Source organism: Bidens hawaiensis, unplaced genomic scaffold (genome assembly GCF_021521415.1).
Source record: "Bidens hawaiensis isolate Kalapana, Puna unplaced genomic scaffold, B.hawaiensis_p1.1 tig00419378_1, whole genome shotgun sequence".
NCBI classification, from domain to species: Eukaryota; Viridiplantae; Streptophyta; class Magnoliopsida; order Asterales; family Asteraceae; genus Bidens; species Bidens hawaiensis.
Genome location: NW_027504842.1, coordinates 733,958 through 750,669, shown reverse-complemented (window position 1 = coordinate 750,669; position 16,712 = coordinate 733,958). Strand labels below are relative to the sequence as shown.

Here is a 16,712-nt window from a genome sequence, read left to right as displayed (position 1 = left end):
ATTATTTATAATAATACTATGTTACACTTTGGCCCCTCCACTTCTAAGTATTACTTATCTAGCTTAAACTAACGTGTTTACATCTTGAGTTAGTGTTTATAACGATGTTATCACACAACACATAAGTCTAACACATAATTATCACATAATTACTGTTTTGACGTTTTTTTCGTTTATTCACCAATCGTTTGCGTCAACTCGTTTGCGTTTCGATGCAATTCCCGAAAGACTACACATGTAGTAAGTGTTAAGCGTCATTTAAACCCTAGTTTAAATGTAATGAGGTGTGCGTTATAGATTCAGTGATCTTAAGTTTGAATTGACGGAGTTGAGTTAACGGAGTTAACCTGAAATTGACGATTGTCACATAATTCAAGTCCAATAAACATCATTGAAAACATATTTAGCCTACATAAACAATCATAATCACAACAAACATGAATATTTAATCAAATTAATCATTAATCCACAATAATACCAATTCCACTAATCTACATCATTACTTTCTTGGAAGATTTAGTGTTTCAATTTAGTCAATTCTCATGAATATTCTATTACTGAAACAACAAAATTGATCAATTTTTAAGCTTTTCAAACTGGTGTTGCAAAACAGTCTAATAAATCAAAATTAGTTTATATTAAATTTAAAGTGAAATAAAAGCTTTAAAGATTAAATTTCAAAATCGGTAAGATAAGTTTTAGAATCTGTAATATGAGTAACTAAAACCGGTTCAATTGATAAAGTTATTTTTAATCAGAAACATATAAAACCAGTTCAAAGTTTTTAAAACTTCTAAGTTCTTCAACCCACCAATTTTGCATACCATAGCAATCTAATCAGAAAGTTAAACTTTGTGAGCGTATAAGTCATAAGTTGCAACTTTGTAACTTATGACTTATATAAGTTACAACTTTATATAAGTCATAAGAAGGTAAAATAAGGAATCCTAAACACCCCCTTAATATGAAACTTTCTACAAACTAAACAAAATTCCGGTATTCATCAAACTAACCCTTGTTGAACTGCACGGTGGACTCCAAAGCACGGTTTGCTCAAGGGCTAACCTGGAATCCCAAACCGCTGCAGATTTGAAGAGTATAGGTTATTTTCTGTTGATAAAATTGGTGAAGGTAAAACAATAAATATGAAAATAAAACATAATTTATTACAAATTCAGCTAGATATCTCATGCTACAAATTGTTTCCAATCATCAATGAGTTCATGCGAAGTTGAATAATACACATAAAAAAGAAATATAAATAACTAATCAAGATTCAAGAGTTACGCAAGTTATGCATTTAAGCATAGAAAGAAATAAAACAAAATACACAATTCATCTTTTCCTCATTCCTTTCAATGAACAAATAAAATTCTAATAATGATTTCACACTTAATAGAAAATAGTTAAAACAAAAGGTTCAAATTTTGAGTAAGTGATTTAATTAAAAAATGTCTTTAGGATTAAAGACATTGAATTGATTTGAGTTTGACCACAGTCAGATCCCAATGAATAATTCAATCAAAGAAAATGCATTTTTGAAATTTCTTAGACTTTTATTAATAGTAATAAAGTGAATAAGAATACCATAAGGTCCCGATTACTGGCAGATTTTGCTTCTCCAAGCTGCTCCTCAATCTTTTTTCCTATTTCACCAAGCTGCATTAAACAAAGCATAAAAACTAATTTCAGACTTTGAAATGCTTCTCTTGCTCTACTAACACCATCAAGAGTTCCCAAATGCATAACTACAAAAAATTGTAGAATGTCACCAATATTTTCAAACCATTCTTTGCAAGAGCTAATATTATATACAGAAGCTAGCTTATCTCAGTGTTCCACATTAGTCATTGAACTCCCTAAATATTCCAATAATGAACAGAACATTTAAGAAATTTACTATTATTTAACATTATAAATGTTAATAATGAAAAACTTTTACTGTCTAAAGGTGTGTTTAGGAATTTCTTTTCTTCATCCAAAACACTAAAAAGTGTTTATCTACTTTCAAAATTACTACAAATCAAAATAAACATTAACCAACATTTGAAATATGAGGTAAGTAAGATACAGATGCTGGATAATAGCCCTCAACTAACAATATACATAACAAAATTGACTCTATTATTTTTCATAATCCAATCTTACAATGAATTTTCATAGCTCCTAAGCTAAGACATTATATAAATATTTGAACCCCCATATCAGTTCGGTTAGTGGTTATAAGTACAATAACCAACGCATGTAATACATCACACACCCTGAATCATGAAAGCCTCTATCCTATAGACCTAAACCAGTTGTCGTCTGCAGAAAAATATAGCGCACATACGAGCTGCAACCATTTACTACAATAATTATAAAGGACAACAAAAGGCAAAACTTACATGAGTGCCAGCTGAAATGTGAAGATATAACGGTTTTTCACCATCCGATGGTGCGTTTGGTGGCCGATATTTACCCCTGCAGAAGCCATTCGATATCAACATAACGCAAAATAAATAAATAAATAAATAAAATCTCAAATTCACATCAAAGTGAGCTACTTGCCTAGTTATCACTATGGCACCAGTGCTTATCTGAATCTGTACAAGTTACAACACACAGTCAGTGTATATCTCAGTTATTTAAACTCATTAATAGTTCAAATAAACAACAAAATGTATATTAACCTAACCTCGTCTTGTGTTTGCCGTTTCGTGATCCTGTACCGAACATACGACTCTGCATCATTTATAACAATTTCTCTCGCAATTAAGTCCTCCTGAATCTTCGGCTACAAGAATAACATTCAAATTCAATTGTTGTATTCTTACCATTACAAAACAAAACAATAACCCTAAAAAAAGAAACACATTGAGATAAAACTTGAAAATTCATTACCATTGAGCTCCTTCTTTGAATTCAGCATCAATACTCCAATTTTTATCCTCCCCTATTTTGGTAAGCGACCATGAAGTTAAGATTAATGATAACAAGTTAATAGAATCACTCCAAGTCTATAAAACAATATAATTAGCCATGCACTGATACAAAACAACAAATTAACTGAACTGTTATGAAATAGAAAAAAAATAAAGCAAATGCGTCTTTAAATCCAACCTTACAATAGCCTGCTCTTCTTTTACCGAGTTGGAGAGCGATGGTGGATTTGGAATTTTCAATTGTAGAAATCGTACATGAAAAACAAATTTTAGTAATCAAGCAGCAAACAAAGAAGATGATTCAAACTTGGAATCTTTTGCACCTGAAATCCAACCAAACCTGGAATCTAAACCTCATCAAATCGATCCATTAAACAAGGGGGTCTGACGGTCTGTTTCTTCATCCATGTGTATGTGTGTGTGTGTGAGAGAGAGAGAATAAACTTTCGTGATGTTTGAATTTGAAAACCCTAGGGTGATTCTTTAACTGGTTGCTAGAGTTACTTAGGTTTGAATTTAAAAACCCCCGCTCCTGAGGTTTAATGCACGAGATATTTAGGATTTTGAGAGTATGCATTACATAGTTGTACAAGAGGCTTTAGAAGTTGTAAAACTCTTATTTTTAAGAGTTTTGAGTGAAATGACTATAGTATCCTTCCTATATTCATTTTAATATAGTATAGATAGGTTTACAAAAATAATCGTTTCTTTATTATTAAGAAGAGTTAATTGCAATTATGGTCCCTATCATGAAACCGAAAATGCAGCTTTCAACCCTTGTGGTGGCCATTACGCATATATGGACCCTGTGGTGGTCCCCCCCCCCTTTTTTTTTGCAATCGGGACACTGTTATGAACCCAAAGTTTGTTTTTCTATGAAAAGACCATTATACCCTTGCAACTTGCAACCTTGTGGTTTTAAATACATGCAATTTGGACCTTTGGTATGTTAAACTATTTTCCCTCCAACAGTTTCATCCAACCGAATGTTGACTTTTTATGGGTGACTATCTATGACCCTTTGACTTTTATTGTACTGCTTATACAATATGCTTAGCATAAACAATGATAATTTTGATAAACAATGATAATTTTGAATGATAATATGCTTATACAATATGCTTATTTGTTAATGCACGGTTTGTGACTGGTGATTTGCAGTTAAAATATTCAAGGATAAAGTATTCGATAGCTACAGAAAAGGGGGAGTCTGTTAGTGCACGGTTTTGGTGTCTGTAGCGATCGAATAAGTTATAAGCGGTTTAGTCTTCGTATTTAATGTATATGGCAAAATAGCCTATAAATAGGGAGCTCATGCTCATAATTTAGTAGAGAACTTGTACATAGATCTAAATTATCCTCTCCATAACTTATTATTCTCTCTAATGTATTCATCCATATTTATCAATAAAGTATATATTTAAAGTATCGATTTCTTGTTGATGTATCGTATTAGCGGCTAGATCTTGGTCTCTAAGACGTTCTCTCACTCTAACTAATTATTTGTATAAGGCTAACCAAATTGACATGAAATTAAAAATTTACATAGTTTGACAATATATATACACACTACACATATATGCGCACACACTCCACTCATACTTTGATGCATGCATATTCACACTGATATGCACACATAATCATTGTCATACAATCTACTTAACATAAACAATTGTAACGATTCCGGCAAATCCAGGTATACCCTAACCGGTATATACTATTTATGTGTTATTTAATAATGATTATGTGAATTTTGATGCGTTTATACAAGTATGTATGATTCATAGTACGAATTATACTCGAATATACAGTTAATCGTATTGGAAATACGATTAACCGATTAACGGTTATTGAAGCCCGAACGATCGGGGATTGCATTATAGACGAAATATATAATATTTAGTGATGTTTGCGAAGTATTAAAGCTTCGGGATAAGTGAATTAAAGCACAGAAAAAGGATTTCGATTTAATGATACGTCGGTACGTTAAACGAAACCTTTAATACCAAACCAAGCAAGAGACGATCGATCAAGCCGAAAAAGATGCACAATTATTAATACTATGATGTTTTAAGTTAATAAATGTCATGGTTTAAATTTTTAAATCGGTTTTATATAAATTTCATTTTTAAGCCGAAAAACGACCGTTTTAGCCTCGTTTTAAGCCGAATTAAACGTTTAACCGAAAACGAACTGAACCAGATTATCCAAAACATTATCCAGATTACGAGAATCTGAATATGTGGCTTAAAATGAAGATGTGGGTCCCACCCCACCCTCCAATATGGTCCGATCGGACCACTATGCTTCATTTCATTTCATTTTTCTTTTTTTCACAACACCCTCCAACAATCCCTTTACTCTCTCAAGATCTAGAACCAAAAACCGAGCTTTTCAACAAGAGAAACCGAGGTAAAGATCGTATTATAGTCGTGTTCATCTTCTTTTCTCGAGTCATTTACAAGAAAATGAGGTTTCAAATGAAAAATGGGTGAGAACCCGAGATGAAACCGATTCTTGCATGATCAAGTGATGTATACAAGTTATACAAGGGATCTTGGTCCAAGAAAGGAGTTAAAAGAGTCAAAAACGAATTTTTACGGTTAAAATCTTTGTTTTGATGTCTTAACCGAAACCATGAAAGAAATGGCTTGATTGTGGGTGTAACTTGCTTGGTGTGGTGTTGTTGTGCTTGTAGGTGTTATATCTAGTTGCTAGCAAAGGCTAGAAAGCAAGATCTTTGCGATCTAAAGCTAGAAACACAAGGTAGTTCGGTTTTTCGTATGATTTGTATGATTTGAACAGATTGTGATAGACTTAGAGTTGGGTCATAAAATTTCACAGAGATGATCTACACATGAAAATAAGAGATCTGTGAAAATTTGGTAATTTTTGGATAAAGGATGAATATTTGGTGAATTTAATGCTCGGTTTTGGCTAAAAATGATGAAAAATAGCTAAACATCATGAAAAATTCTGTAAAATTCCAGATAAGCTTTTCATAACATATAAAAGTCACACACAAAATTTCAGATCCCTTGGAGAAGTCTAAGTAGGCTTTTCGGTAAAACGAGTTCTAGGGTTTTCTAGCTCGGTTTTGGTGAAAATGGCATGAAAAATGGGATTTTGGTTCTGGAAAAATTACAGGGAACTATGTGGATGGCAGGGGTCATCCCAGAAAAATTTGGGATTTTTCTAAGGTCGTTTGGTATTTTCGACATATTTGGTGTTTAAATGACGTTTAAAAATAGATAAATAAATGTTAAATATAAAAATTAATTCTGGAAATACTTTTATAAAATTCCTTACTGTCAAAAAGTGTTTTGTGCAAAATTTCAAGATCCGAGACTAAACTGATAATTATTTGTGCTAAAAAGAACATAAAAACAAACTTTTAAAGCTTAAAACGCGTAAACCGGCAAAGTTCGCCTAAGCGAGCTGACTGGTGTATAAAAACCTTAAAAATGAACCATTTTCATGAAACGAAGTTAATCAAGTAAAAATAAATCATCCGAAAATAATTCGGATGATTTGGGTATTTTTATCCAAAATAACAGTTTCCGGCACCCTAAAGACGGAAACGGGTCCCGCGGCCAAACGGGGCGTCTAAACCGAGCTCTAAATTCACGGTTTTAACTAAAATATCAGTCAAACACTATTTTCGGGTCGTGTGTGACCAAACTCATTTTTGAAACATAAAAACGGATAACCGTGCTAGGCACGCAAAACGGGGAAAACATAATAATAATAAATTTTGACGGATAAACTCTAAGAGATATCACAATCTGAGTCCTGAGAAGTGTCCCTGGGTTAACATTGTCCCCGGATCGAGTACAGTACTGGGTTAACAGTGTCCCCAGATGTACCGGTTGACACAGATTTAATCTATGGAAATTGTATAGTAACGACTTAGGTATCATATTACAGATTCAGGCTCATAGCTGTTCACTGTACTACATACTGACTCACGAGAAGGTGAGTTTCACGAGCCCCTTTTTACTGAACTGTTTTAAATATTTTCCCGGGGCGGAAAGCATGTTTCTATCAAAATGTTTAAGTACATGCTGATCGCATGGAAATGAACGTATTTATATAATATTTATTGTACGGGAATCGTACGGTAATGTATTAAGATGGTAATTGTCTGAGTTGTTAACATTGTAAGGCCCGAAACAGTGTTCTGGGTTAACAGTGTCCCCAGAGGTTATTAAATGGGTTTCTGGGTTAACAGTGTCCCCAGAGGGTATTAAATGTGTTTCTGGGTTAACAGTGTCCCCAGAGGTTATTAGATGTGTTTCTGGGTTAACAGTGTCCCCAGAGATTATTAAATGTGTTTCTGGGTTAACAGTGTCCCCAGAGGTTATTGGATGTGTCTCTGGGTTAACAGAGGTTTCACTTGTGGGCTCAGCATAATTTCATCGCTAATATATGATTACTATAATGATTTGTCATGGTTTATTTAAATTAGTGAAACTCACCAACTATTCGTAGTTGACCCGTTTTCTTTACATGCTTTCTAGGTACACCCAAATTGGAATGAGTGATACGTGTTTGATGATGTGTGCTATTTTGTGGAAGCTTAAGGATCTTTATTTTGTATTAAATATGTTAATGTACTATCGGTAAAACTTATGTGTTAACGCCTAGACGGTAACGAAACTCGGAACAATGTAATACGTTATAAATTAATGTAGTGGTGTTTTCTTTATAAGCAATGCTGTTGATATCAGATGCGTCTGTTGCATCCCGTTTACGTTTCCGCTGCGGTTACGGGGTGTTACAACAATCATCAACCATTGACTTTCTTAAGTCAAACTGTAACTTTGCATATCAAAGAACCCTAAATCAAAAACACAGTTTGACTTTCCTAATCTTTGCACAACATTATCCAATTGAGCAAAATGTTGACTTTCCTTGGTCAAACTGTGACTTTGCTAATCAAAGAAGCCTAGGTAAAAACACACAGTTTGACTTTCCTAATATTTCCACAACATTATCCAATTGAACAAAATGTATGAATTAGCTACACACAGACACATTCAAATTCATACAAAACACATACATACAATAATGTGAAATGACACCCATGCCCCTGCACACCGGCTTATACATAATGTGTGTATGTATAACCAAGTGTTAATACAACAAAAGATAGTGTGCACATACATATTCGTCTCAAATACAGAGAATTGCACCCACAATAATCATACATATGTGCACACATTAAATTGACAATATTGCAGTTAACTGGTGATCATTATATTTAAATGTATTAACGCTTTTTTTTTTTTGTGTAAAAAAGATTTTATTTCGAATTATATTTTTTTTACTTTTTAAGAATTTCGGATATCTGATTTATTATCCGAACGGATCCGAAATTTCAGATTTGGATTCGGATTCAGATAGTGAAATCTACTATCTGAAAGGTTTGGGTATTCGAAGTTCGGATATCCGACTTTGAATACCCCTAGTTTATATAATATAAGCCCATTGACATTAAGGATCATAACCATACGTATATCTGGATCCATTCATATGTGGTTAGATGGTACGCATATCCCACCACACTTAACATCATGTCCATGCTTATTGAGCCAGTCTAAAGGGCCGTTAGCGCTTGACTATGTGATATATGTGGTACACCGGTCTATAGTGTCGCTTAGTTGTTACGAGTGAAGCTAAAGGTTTATATAAATGATTTAGTTTCAGTGTGTACACCAGCAATTGTCGCTGACATATATTATAAAATTGTTTTACAAGTGCAGTAGAAAAATGTAGTAAAAGATGGAGGATATAACCGTTAGTTGCATCTGATGGCTAAGTTTCTTTGAATATTTAAAAGGTGTAAATTAATGTTTGACACCTTTAACATTTTATAAAACCGGGTTTTTAATTCCCGAGTTCTTAATAAATGAATATTTTAATCAGGAAAAAGACATCCGCTACGCAACACATACTTTGATGCATTTTCAAAACAGGTACCAACTATGGTCACGCGCCTAGACCCATGGAGCCAGGTGTGACATGTCCCCTAAGTTTTTTTTACTACCTAAGTTTCATTCATTTACCTTTTGAGTCCTCAAAGTTTGGTCCTTTAGAGATTTGTTACATGAGTTTCACACCTTTACGTTTAGCCCTTAACTTCGGTAAGAAATTTTTGAACTTTCAACTATGACCACAAAACTTAGCTTTACCGTAACGAATTGAGCCGATACTGACCGAGTTCCCACTGCGTCCCCACCATAGCGTGCGATAGCTTTCGAATATATAATGCATTTAACGTGCTCCGATGTAACACTCAAGCAAAAATACTTGCATAGTAGTGTATTATGTTGATTTTTAAACATTTTTCCACTGCTTTTATCTAGTTATTTTTACAAGAAAAGGTAATTTAATTAATATATTATAATTGTCCTATTTAAGAAACATAGTTAGACAAACTTGAAGCTAAAGTGTTAACTAGAACTCCAACTATTCACGTGGGAACATGCGTGTCAAAGGGCAACCATCGATGAGGATGAAACAGCTTACAGGTTCTTAAACTCAGGTTTATTTTACCGGTGCCTAACACCATGTGGAGGGTTCCTTCGTGTACGGTTGGAATTTTAGTAAGTGTCTTACGTAATAAAGTGTTATACGTGAATAGTTGGCTAGGGATGTTTTGTTGGGTTCCAGTGGTGATTAGTCAACGGTTTAACAATTAAACCCGGTTTTAATTATAAAGGTTTCATAATTATTAATCACATTGATAACAGAATACGCAGCGGAATACAAAATCGAGTAATCACCAATTTTAGGAACCGTACAGGATCCGGTCACATACAATACGAGTACGAGACAAAACAACCAAAGAAACATAAATATTAACTGACAATATTTAAGTTTACCTCGGTTAATAAATAACCGGTTGAGACACCGAGAGCTAACGGACAACGCTAGGTGACCAAACGAGATGGACAAACAACGGTGGTGGTGCACAAGTGGACCGGCAACGAGGATGACACGGCACACGAAGGCGGCGGCGTGCGGCTGTGGCTGGACGCGGTTTGTGGCTGGCTGCTTTTGCGGCTGGCTGTGTCCGGCGGCGACTGGCTGCGGTTGCTGTCCGGCGGCGGTGAATGGAGCCGAGAGAGAGAGGGGAAGGGAGGAGGTGGCTAGGGTTTGTATAACTTGAATAATAATAATCATTCCCTAATGACATATTAACTAGTTAATATAACTTGTTAATCATGTCGGGCTAAGCCCATATCAACCCCAATCTCATTAACAGTCTATATCTCATTTATTAGTTGTTACCGGTTAACTAGTTTAAGCGATCTATGTCCGTTACCCAAGGTGTAACTCTTACGGGTCATAACCCGGTTGGCCGCGTTGACTTACCCGAACCGGTCCATAATTCCAATAGTCTCCCACTTGGACGGATTCAGTTAAGTTTCTCAACGCTGACAGCCAGCGGTGATCTAGCTACACATGGTTGCCCCCAACATGTTATGACATTTTAAATTCATTAACCAAAAGATCTTGGAATACCCTATTGCAAGATAATGAAAATATAGTAATCGTTGTCATCTATCCTTTCCGTATATGACACCAATTGAACAATGAGACATGGATCATATCAATCTCATATGGCGTTCAATCATTATCATTTTCGTTTTCGAGTCAAAGTGGTCCAATCAAACACACAGTAAGTTTGGGTGAGGCCTCACACTTTACCAGTTTGAATCAACGGAGGCGCCAAGATGTCTAACTGTTACATATCATGTAAGAGTACAGAATCCCATCTTGATTACATACAACTCCCACTGAACTTCAGAATATTCCCAACCAATGCCTTTATGACTGGCAGTTACGCGACAACGGTTGACACTGATCAAAGAATACCTTTAGTAAACGAAAGTCTAATATGTATCTCAGGTCTAAGGATACTAAATGAGCATACCAATATCAAATGCATCTTATGACTAAGATCCATGAAGATGATTTGATGCGAGTTACATCCAACGTCATTTATAATGAGGTCTGTGAGTTTGGAAGTTAATCCCTTGAGTCCAAAGTTAGAATAGTCTTAATTCAGAATCGCTCCCACGAGTTTGACCAACTACGGATAATTTAGAATACAATATTCATGGATTAAACGTATTAAAATGAACACAGTTATAATATTCAACGCTTTCATTTAACCATTAAATCAAAATTGAACTCAAAAGTATAACTGCTTAAATGTTCATACATCTAAATACTATGTCAAAACAAATTACTAGCTAATCTAAGACCGATAGCATCCCTGTGTTGGTCATGCTTGTCCTGAGTCATCGGCTTAGTGAACGGGTCTGCTAGGTTTTGATCTGTGTCTACTTTGCTTATTATGATGTCACTTCGTTCCAGTATCTCCCGTATGAGGTGGAACTTCCTTAGAATGTGCTTGGCTCTGTGATGAGACCTGGGCTCTTTGGTCTGAGCAATAGCACCTGTGTTATCACAGAACACCTCGATTGGTTTGCGAATACTCGGAACCACATCGAGGTTAGTGATGAACTTCTTTATACAAGCAGCCTCCTTAGCAGCATCTGATGCGGCTATATATTCGGACTCAGTGGTGGAATCTGCCACCACACTCTGCTTGGAGCTTTTCCAGTAAATAGCTCCTCCATTGAGAGTGAATACGAATCCTGATTGTGAGCGAGAATCATCTCGGTCGGTCTGGAAGCTAGCATCAGTGTAACACCTTACAGTGAGCTCCTCTTCCACTCCTCTAAACACCAAGAACATGTATTTGGTCCTCTTCAGGTACCTTAGAATATTATTCACTGCAGTCCAATGGGCAACGCCAGGACTTTGCTGAAAACGGCTAGTCATGCTTAGAACATACGAGCCGTCAGGTCTGGTGCATAACATAGCATACATGATAGAGCCAATCGCTGAAGCATATGGAATTGCTTGCATGTACTTTGTCTCAATGTCCGTTGTCGGAGATTGCGATTTGCTTAATACGGTTCCTTTAGCAATGGGAACAGCTCCTTTCTTGGAGTTGTCCAATGAGAAGCGTGTCATGACCTTGTCTATGTATGTACTTTGACTTAGCCCTAGAAGCCGCTTAGACATATCTTGATAGATCTTGATTCCCAGAATATAAGCAGCTTTACCAAGATCTTTCATTGCGAAACAAGATTCCAACCAGTGCTTAACTTCCTTAAGCATAGGAATGTTGTTTCCAATTATCAGTATATCATCCACATACAGGATGAGGTATGATATAGTGCTCCCACTAGCCTTTACAAGGCTCATCTTCATTTTTGATAAAACCAAACTCTTTGATTTTCTCATCAAAATGTAGACTCCAGCTTAGAGATACTTGTTTGAGCCCATAAATGGACTTATTCAGTTTACAAACCCTATCAGGATATTTGGGATCGACAAAACCTTCAGGCTGAACCATATAAACATCTTCAGAAAGATGTCCATTAAGAAAAGCGGTTTTGACATCCATTTGCCATATCTCGTAGTCATAGTGCGCGGCTATGGCAAGTAATATCCTTATTGACTTGTCATCGCAACGAGCGAGAAGGTTTCATCATAGTCAACTCCGTGAGTTTGAGTAAAACCTTTCGCTACTAGCCGTGCTTTATAGGTTTGTACATTTCCATGCATGTCGGTTTTTCTTTTGAAAATCCACTTGCTCCCTACTGCCCGACCATCAGTGGGTAGCTCAACCAAGTTCCAGACTTGATTGTCATACATAGATTGGATCTCGGTGTTCATGGCTTCTTGCCATTTCTCAGATTCCGAATCTAGGATAGTAGATTTGTAGTTGGTAGGTTTGTCATTTGACTCGGCTACTAATAGGACTTCGGGACCATCCAGATGCCATAGGTATCTAGGATTTGGTATGGGAGTCCTACTACTTCTGCGAACGCTCGTGTTTATATCTGATGTATCAGCAACAACATCTTGTTGATCAGGCGCTCCAACTTCCTCAGCGGTTGTTTGTGGTTCTCGAATTTCTCCAAGATCGACAATATTATTCCCAGTTCCTAGATCGAGAATTTCTTTCTCAAGGAAGTGGCCCTTCCTTTTGATAGAAATCAAATCGCGAGGATCGAGTTTGTCATCAGAATCACTGGTGACATATGCATTGCATCCCCATACTCTAAGGAAAGACAAATTGGGTTTACGCCCATGCCATATCTCATATGGTGTTTTGTTTACCTTTTTAGTTGGAGCCAGATTAACAATGTGGGCGGCGGTCATACGGGAAAAGCTCCAAAAAGAGTTAGGCAAGTTAGTTCTACACATCATCGATCGGACCATGTTTAGCAAGGTTCGATTTCTCCTCTCGCTCACGCCATTATGTTGGGGTGTGCCGGGTGGAGTGAGCTGTGAAACAATTCCACGCTCTTTTAGATGATTGATGAACTCTGAGCTGAGATCTCTCCACCTCGATCTGATCGAAGCATTTTAATGTTTTTTCCGAGTTGGTTTTCCACTTCGTTTTGAAACTCTTTGAACTTTTCAAAAGTTTCATGTTTGTGTTTCATAAGATACACATAGGCAAATCGACTAAAATCGTCAATAAAAAAAACGAAGTATCTTTCATGGTTTCAAGACATGGTTCAAAAAGGGCCGCATACATCAGTATGTATAAGTCCTAACAAATCCTTGCTCGTTCACTTTTATGAGTGAAGGAGTCCTTGGCGAGTTTGCCATCTAAACAAGACTCATAGTCGTCAAAAGAGTCTGGTCCTGTGGATTCAAGAATCCCTTCGGATTGTAGTCTTTTAACTCGTGCCTTGCTTATGGGGCCAAGTCGGCAATTCCATATAAACGTATCATTGATGCCAGATCTGATACGTTTAGAAAGATTAAATACATTATTGTTAATTTGAACATCAATCTCATAAATACCATTTCGAGGTTTAGCCTCAAAATAAAAGATATCATTCAAGTAGGCAGAAATAGCAATACCATTAAAAGCGTACTTAAATCCTTGTTAAAAAAGTAAAGAAACCGAAATAATGTTCCTGGTCAAACCAGGTGCAAACAAACAGTTATTCAAAGTAACTACAAGGCCATACGGACAAGCAAAACGATATGTGCCAGTTGCCAGAACTGGGACTCTCTTCCCATCTCCAACGATGAGTTCCATGCTGCCTTGTTTCAATTTCTTCCAGTTTTCAGGCTCATGCAAGACATTAACGATGTGGTAACCACATCCGGTATCAAATACCCATGTGTTGCTAGAAACAGTGAAAAGTTCAATAACGTATATAGAAATACCTTTAGAGGAGCCTTCACCATTGGCCTTCCTATTTGCTAGCTCAGCTAGATGCTCGGGGCAGTTACGCATCCAGTGCCCCATCTTGTTACACTTGTAGCACTTGCTGATAAGTTGTTTCATGGTGTCGAAACGTTCTTGACGGGCTTGTTTCTGAAACATGCCCTTGAGTTGCTCAAGCATCTCATAGGCACCAAGATCTTCTAAGCCTTTAGCAAGCTTAGACGACATGGTGGCTAGCATAATGCAAGCGACTTTAGTGGAGTCGTCATTATGCTTATCAAGAACTCTTCTGGCAGCAGCTGTATTGTTTTAAGGCTCTAATGGAACCGGTCCATCGAGAACATAGAGCTTCTTAGCCATTTTGAGAACTAGTCTCAAATTGCGGTGTCACTCAAGAAAGTTAGTGCCATTCAGCTTTTCTTTCTCAAGAATTGTCTTGAGGGTGAATGATGAGTTATTTACAGTTGACATATGTTTAAATAAGCAAAAGTAATTTAATTAGTATTTTCGATGTTATTATCCTATTATTAATGACCCAATTAACATTAATAAAATAGGGATTTGAGAATCTGGCTTACAGTTAGTAATGGCAGCTGTAGCACACAACATTAGTAAGTGATTAGGCAGACTGACAACGATTGCCAATTGTGAATAAAGCACAACTCTCGGTTATGAGGCCTATTAAGACAGCAATTGCCTAAGAGATACGTTTAGCCTCATCCATGCCCATTTTAGTCTTCAGACAACTATAGCACGTAACAGAAGAGTAAAGTAATAGTCCCCCTGGTACAGACACGTGTGAAAGGGCCGGATGTGACAATGAAACCCTTTCACCTTGAAGGGATAGGCTAGAAAACAAGCGCGGTGCTGTAGCTCCAAACACTTGAAATTTCGCAGTATGCCTCAAGTGTGGCTTATAGTAGGATGGCATAAACTATTGATTTTAAAATTCGGATTAATTTTAGAATTTACCAAATAGAGTAAAAGTCCAGTTTTACTGTATTAGTCGGGACAACTTGATGAACCCTTTCATCTCTCAGGACACTTAGTTTTAAATAACCTATTAAAACTAAGTTTTTCGCGATATGACTAACCAATTTTAAGTTAATAGTTAAACTATTAAGTTATAAGGTTTTGGAAAATCAAATTTAGTTTAATTTTGCAAAAAATTAATCGGTTAATAAAAATTTATTTTAATATATTTGGTATTAGGTTGGTGGTATTATAACCTATTATAATCAAGCAAGCAACCACAATAGCAAACAAGAATATGTAAATCTTAAATGACCAAAAAGGTTATTGGTCTTACTAGAGCCTATTAGCAAGACCAATCTGGTCAAGGGGTCACAACACAAAACAACCATAATGATGGACTCTTGGTGCATCCCATCATATTTGCTAACTCTCACTGACTTCAAGAACTCCGTGAGCTCGTCCTTTGTTTTCCTTCGGGCCTTCTTCATTACAATATTAAAAATACATATAATGAAAAACCAAACCCTATCTTTTACAATTTTGAACCTCAAGGTGGCCAAAAACCATAAAATAAATACAACTTTGAACCATCCATATGGCCAAAATCAAACAACCAATCAAACAAGGTCGGGTCAGATTTAAATATTCAATAAAAATAAAATTGAGCAATATTTTGGTCAAATAAAATAAATAAAAATTGACCAAACCAAGATTGCTCAAACACATATCTAGATCAAAAACTTCAACTAGGTTGAAGTTTATGATGTAGATCCGGTGAAAAGACCGGATTCGACTCGTATGTTGTAACCAAGGCTCTGATACCACTGTTGATCAGTCAACGGTTTAACAATTAAACCATTTTTAATTATAAAGGTTTCATAATTATTAATCACATTAATAACAGAATACGCAGCGGAATACAAAATCGAGTAATCACCAATTTTAGGAACCGTACAGGATCCGGTTACATACAATACGAGTACGAGACAAAACAACCAAAGAAACATAAATATTAACTGACAATATTTAAGTTTACCTCGGTTAATAAATAATCGGTTGAGACACCGAGAGCTAACGGACAACGCTAGGTGACCAAACGAGATGGACAAACAACGGTGGTGGTGCACAAGTGGACCGGCAACGAGGATGACACGGGCACCGGAAGGCGGCGGCTGTGGCTGGATGCGGCTTGCGGCTGGCTGCTATTTGCGGCTGGCTGTGTCCGGCGGCGGCTGGCTGCGGTTGCTGTCCGGCGGCGGTGAATGGAGCCGAGAGAGAGGGGAAGGGAGGAGGTGGCTAGGGTTTGTATTACTTGAATAATAATAATAATCATTTCCTAATGACATATTAACTAGTTAATATAATTAGTTAATCATGTAGGGCCACCAAGCCCATATCAAGCCCAATCTCATTAAAAGTCCATATCTCGTTTATTAGTCGTTACTTGTTAACTAGTGTAAGCGGTCTATGTCCGATACCCAAGGTGAAACTCTTACGGGTCATAACCCGGCTGGCCGCGTTGACTTACCTGAACC

General features: G+C 36.4%; 1 protein-coding gene across 2 annotated transcripts; it reads right to left on the bottom strand.

Annotated features, from left to right (window-relative positions):
• Positions 1 to 773: 773 nt before the first annotated feature.
• Positions 774 to 3,506, bottom strand: LOC143608509 (protein RIK-like). Of its 2 annotated transcripts, XM_077083528.1 has the most exons (7): positions 3,103 to 3,499; positions 2,884 to 2,999; positions 2,678 to 2,776; positions 2,551 to 2,585; positions 2,388 to 2,463; positions 1,588 to 1,659; positions 774 to 1,081 (listed from the first exon to the last, which is right to left on the bottom strand). In XM_077083528.1, the coding sequence occupies exons 2-7, from the start codon at positions 2,884 to 2,886 to the stop codon at positions 1,061 to 1,063; spliced, it is 306 nt and encodes a 101-aa protein (XP_076939643.1). In that variant the 5' UTR covers positions 2,887 to 2,999; positions 3,103 to 3,499; the 3' UTR covers positions 774 to 1,060. The 2 variants fall into 2 exon arrangements, with proteins under 2 accessions (XP_076939643.1, XP_076939642.1); XM_077083527.1 differs by having other exon boundaries at positions 2,388 to 2,585; positions 3,103 to 3,506.
• Positions 3,507 to 16,712: the final 13,206 nt, after the last annotated feature.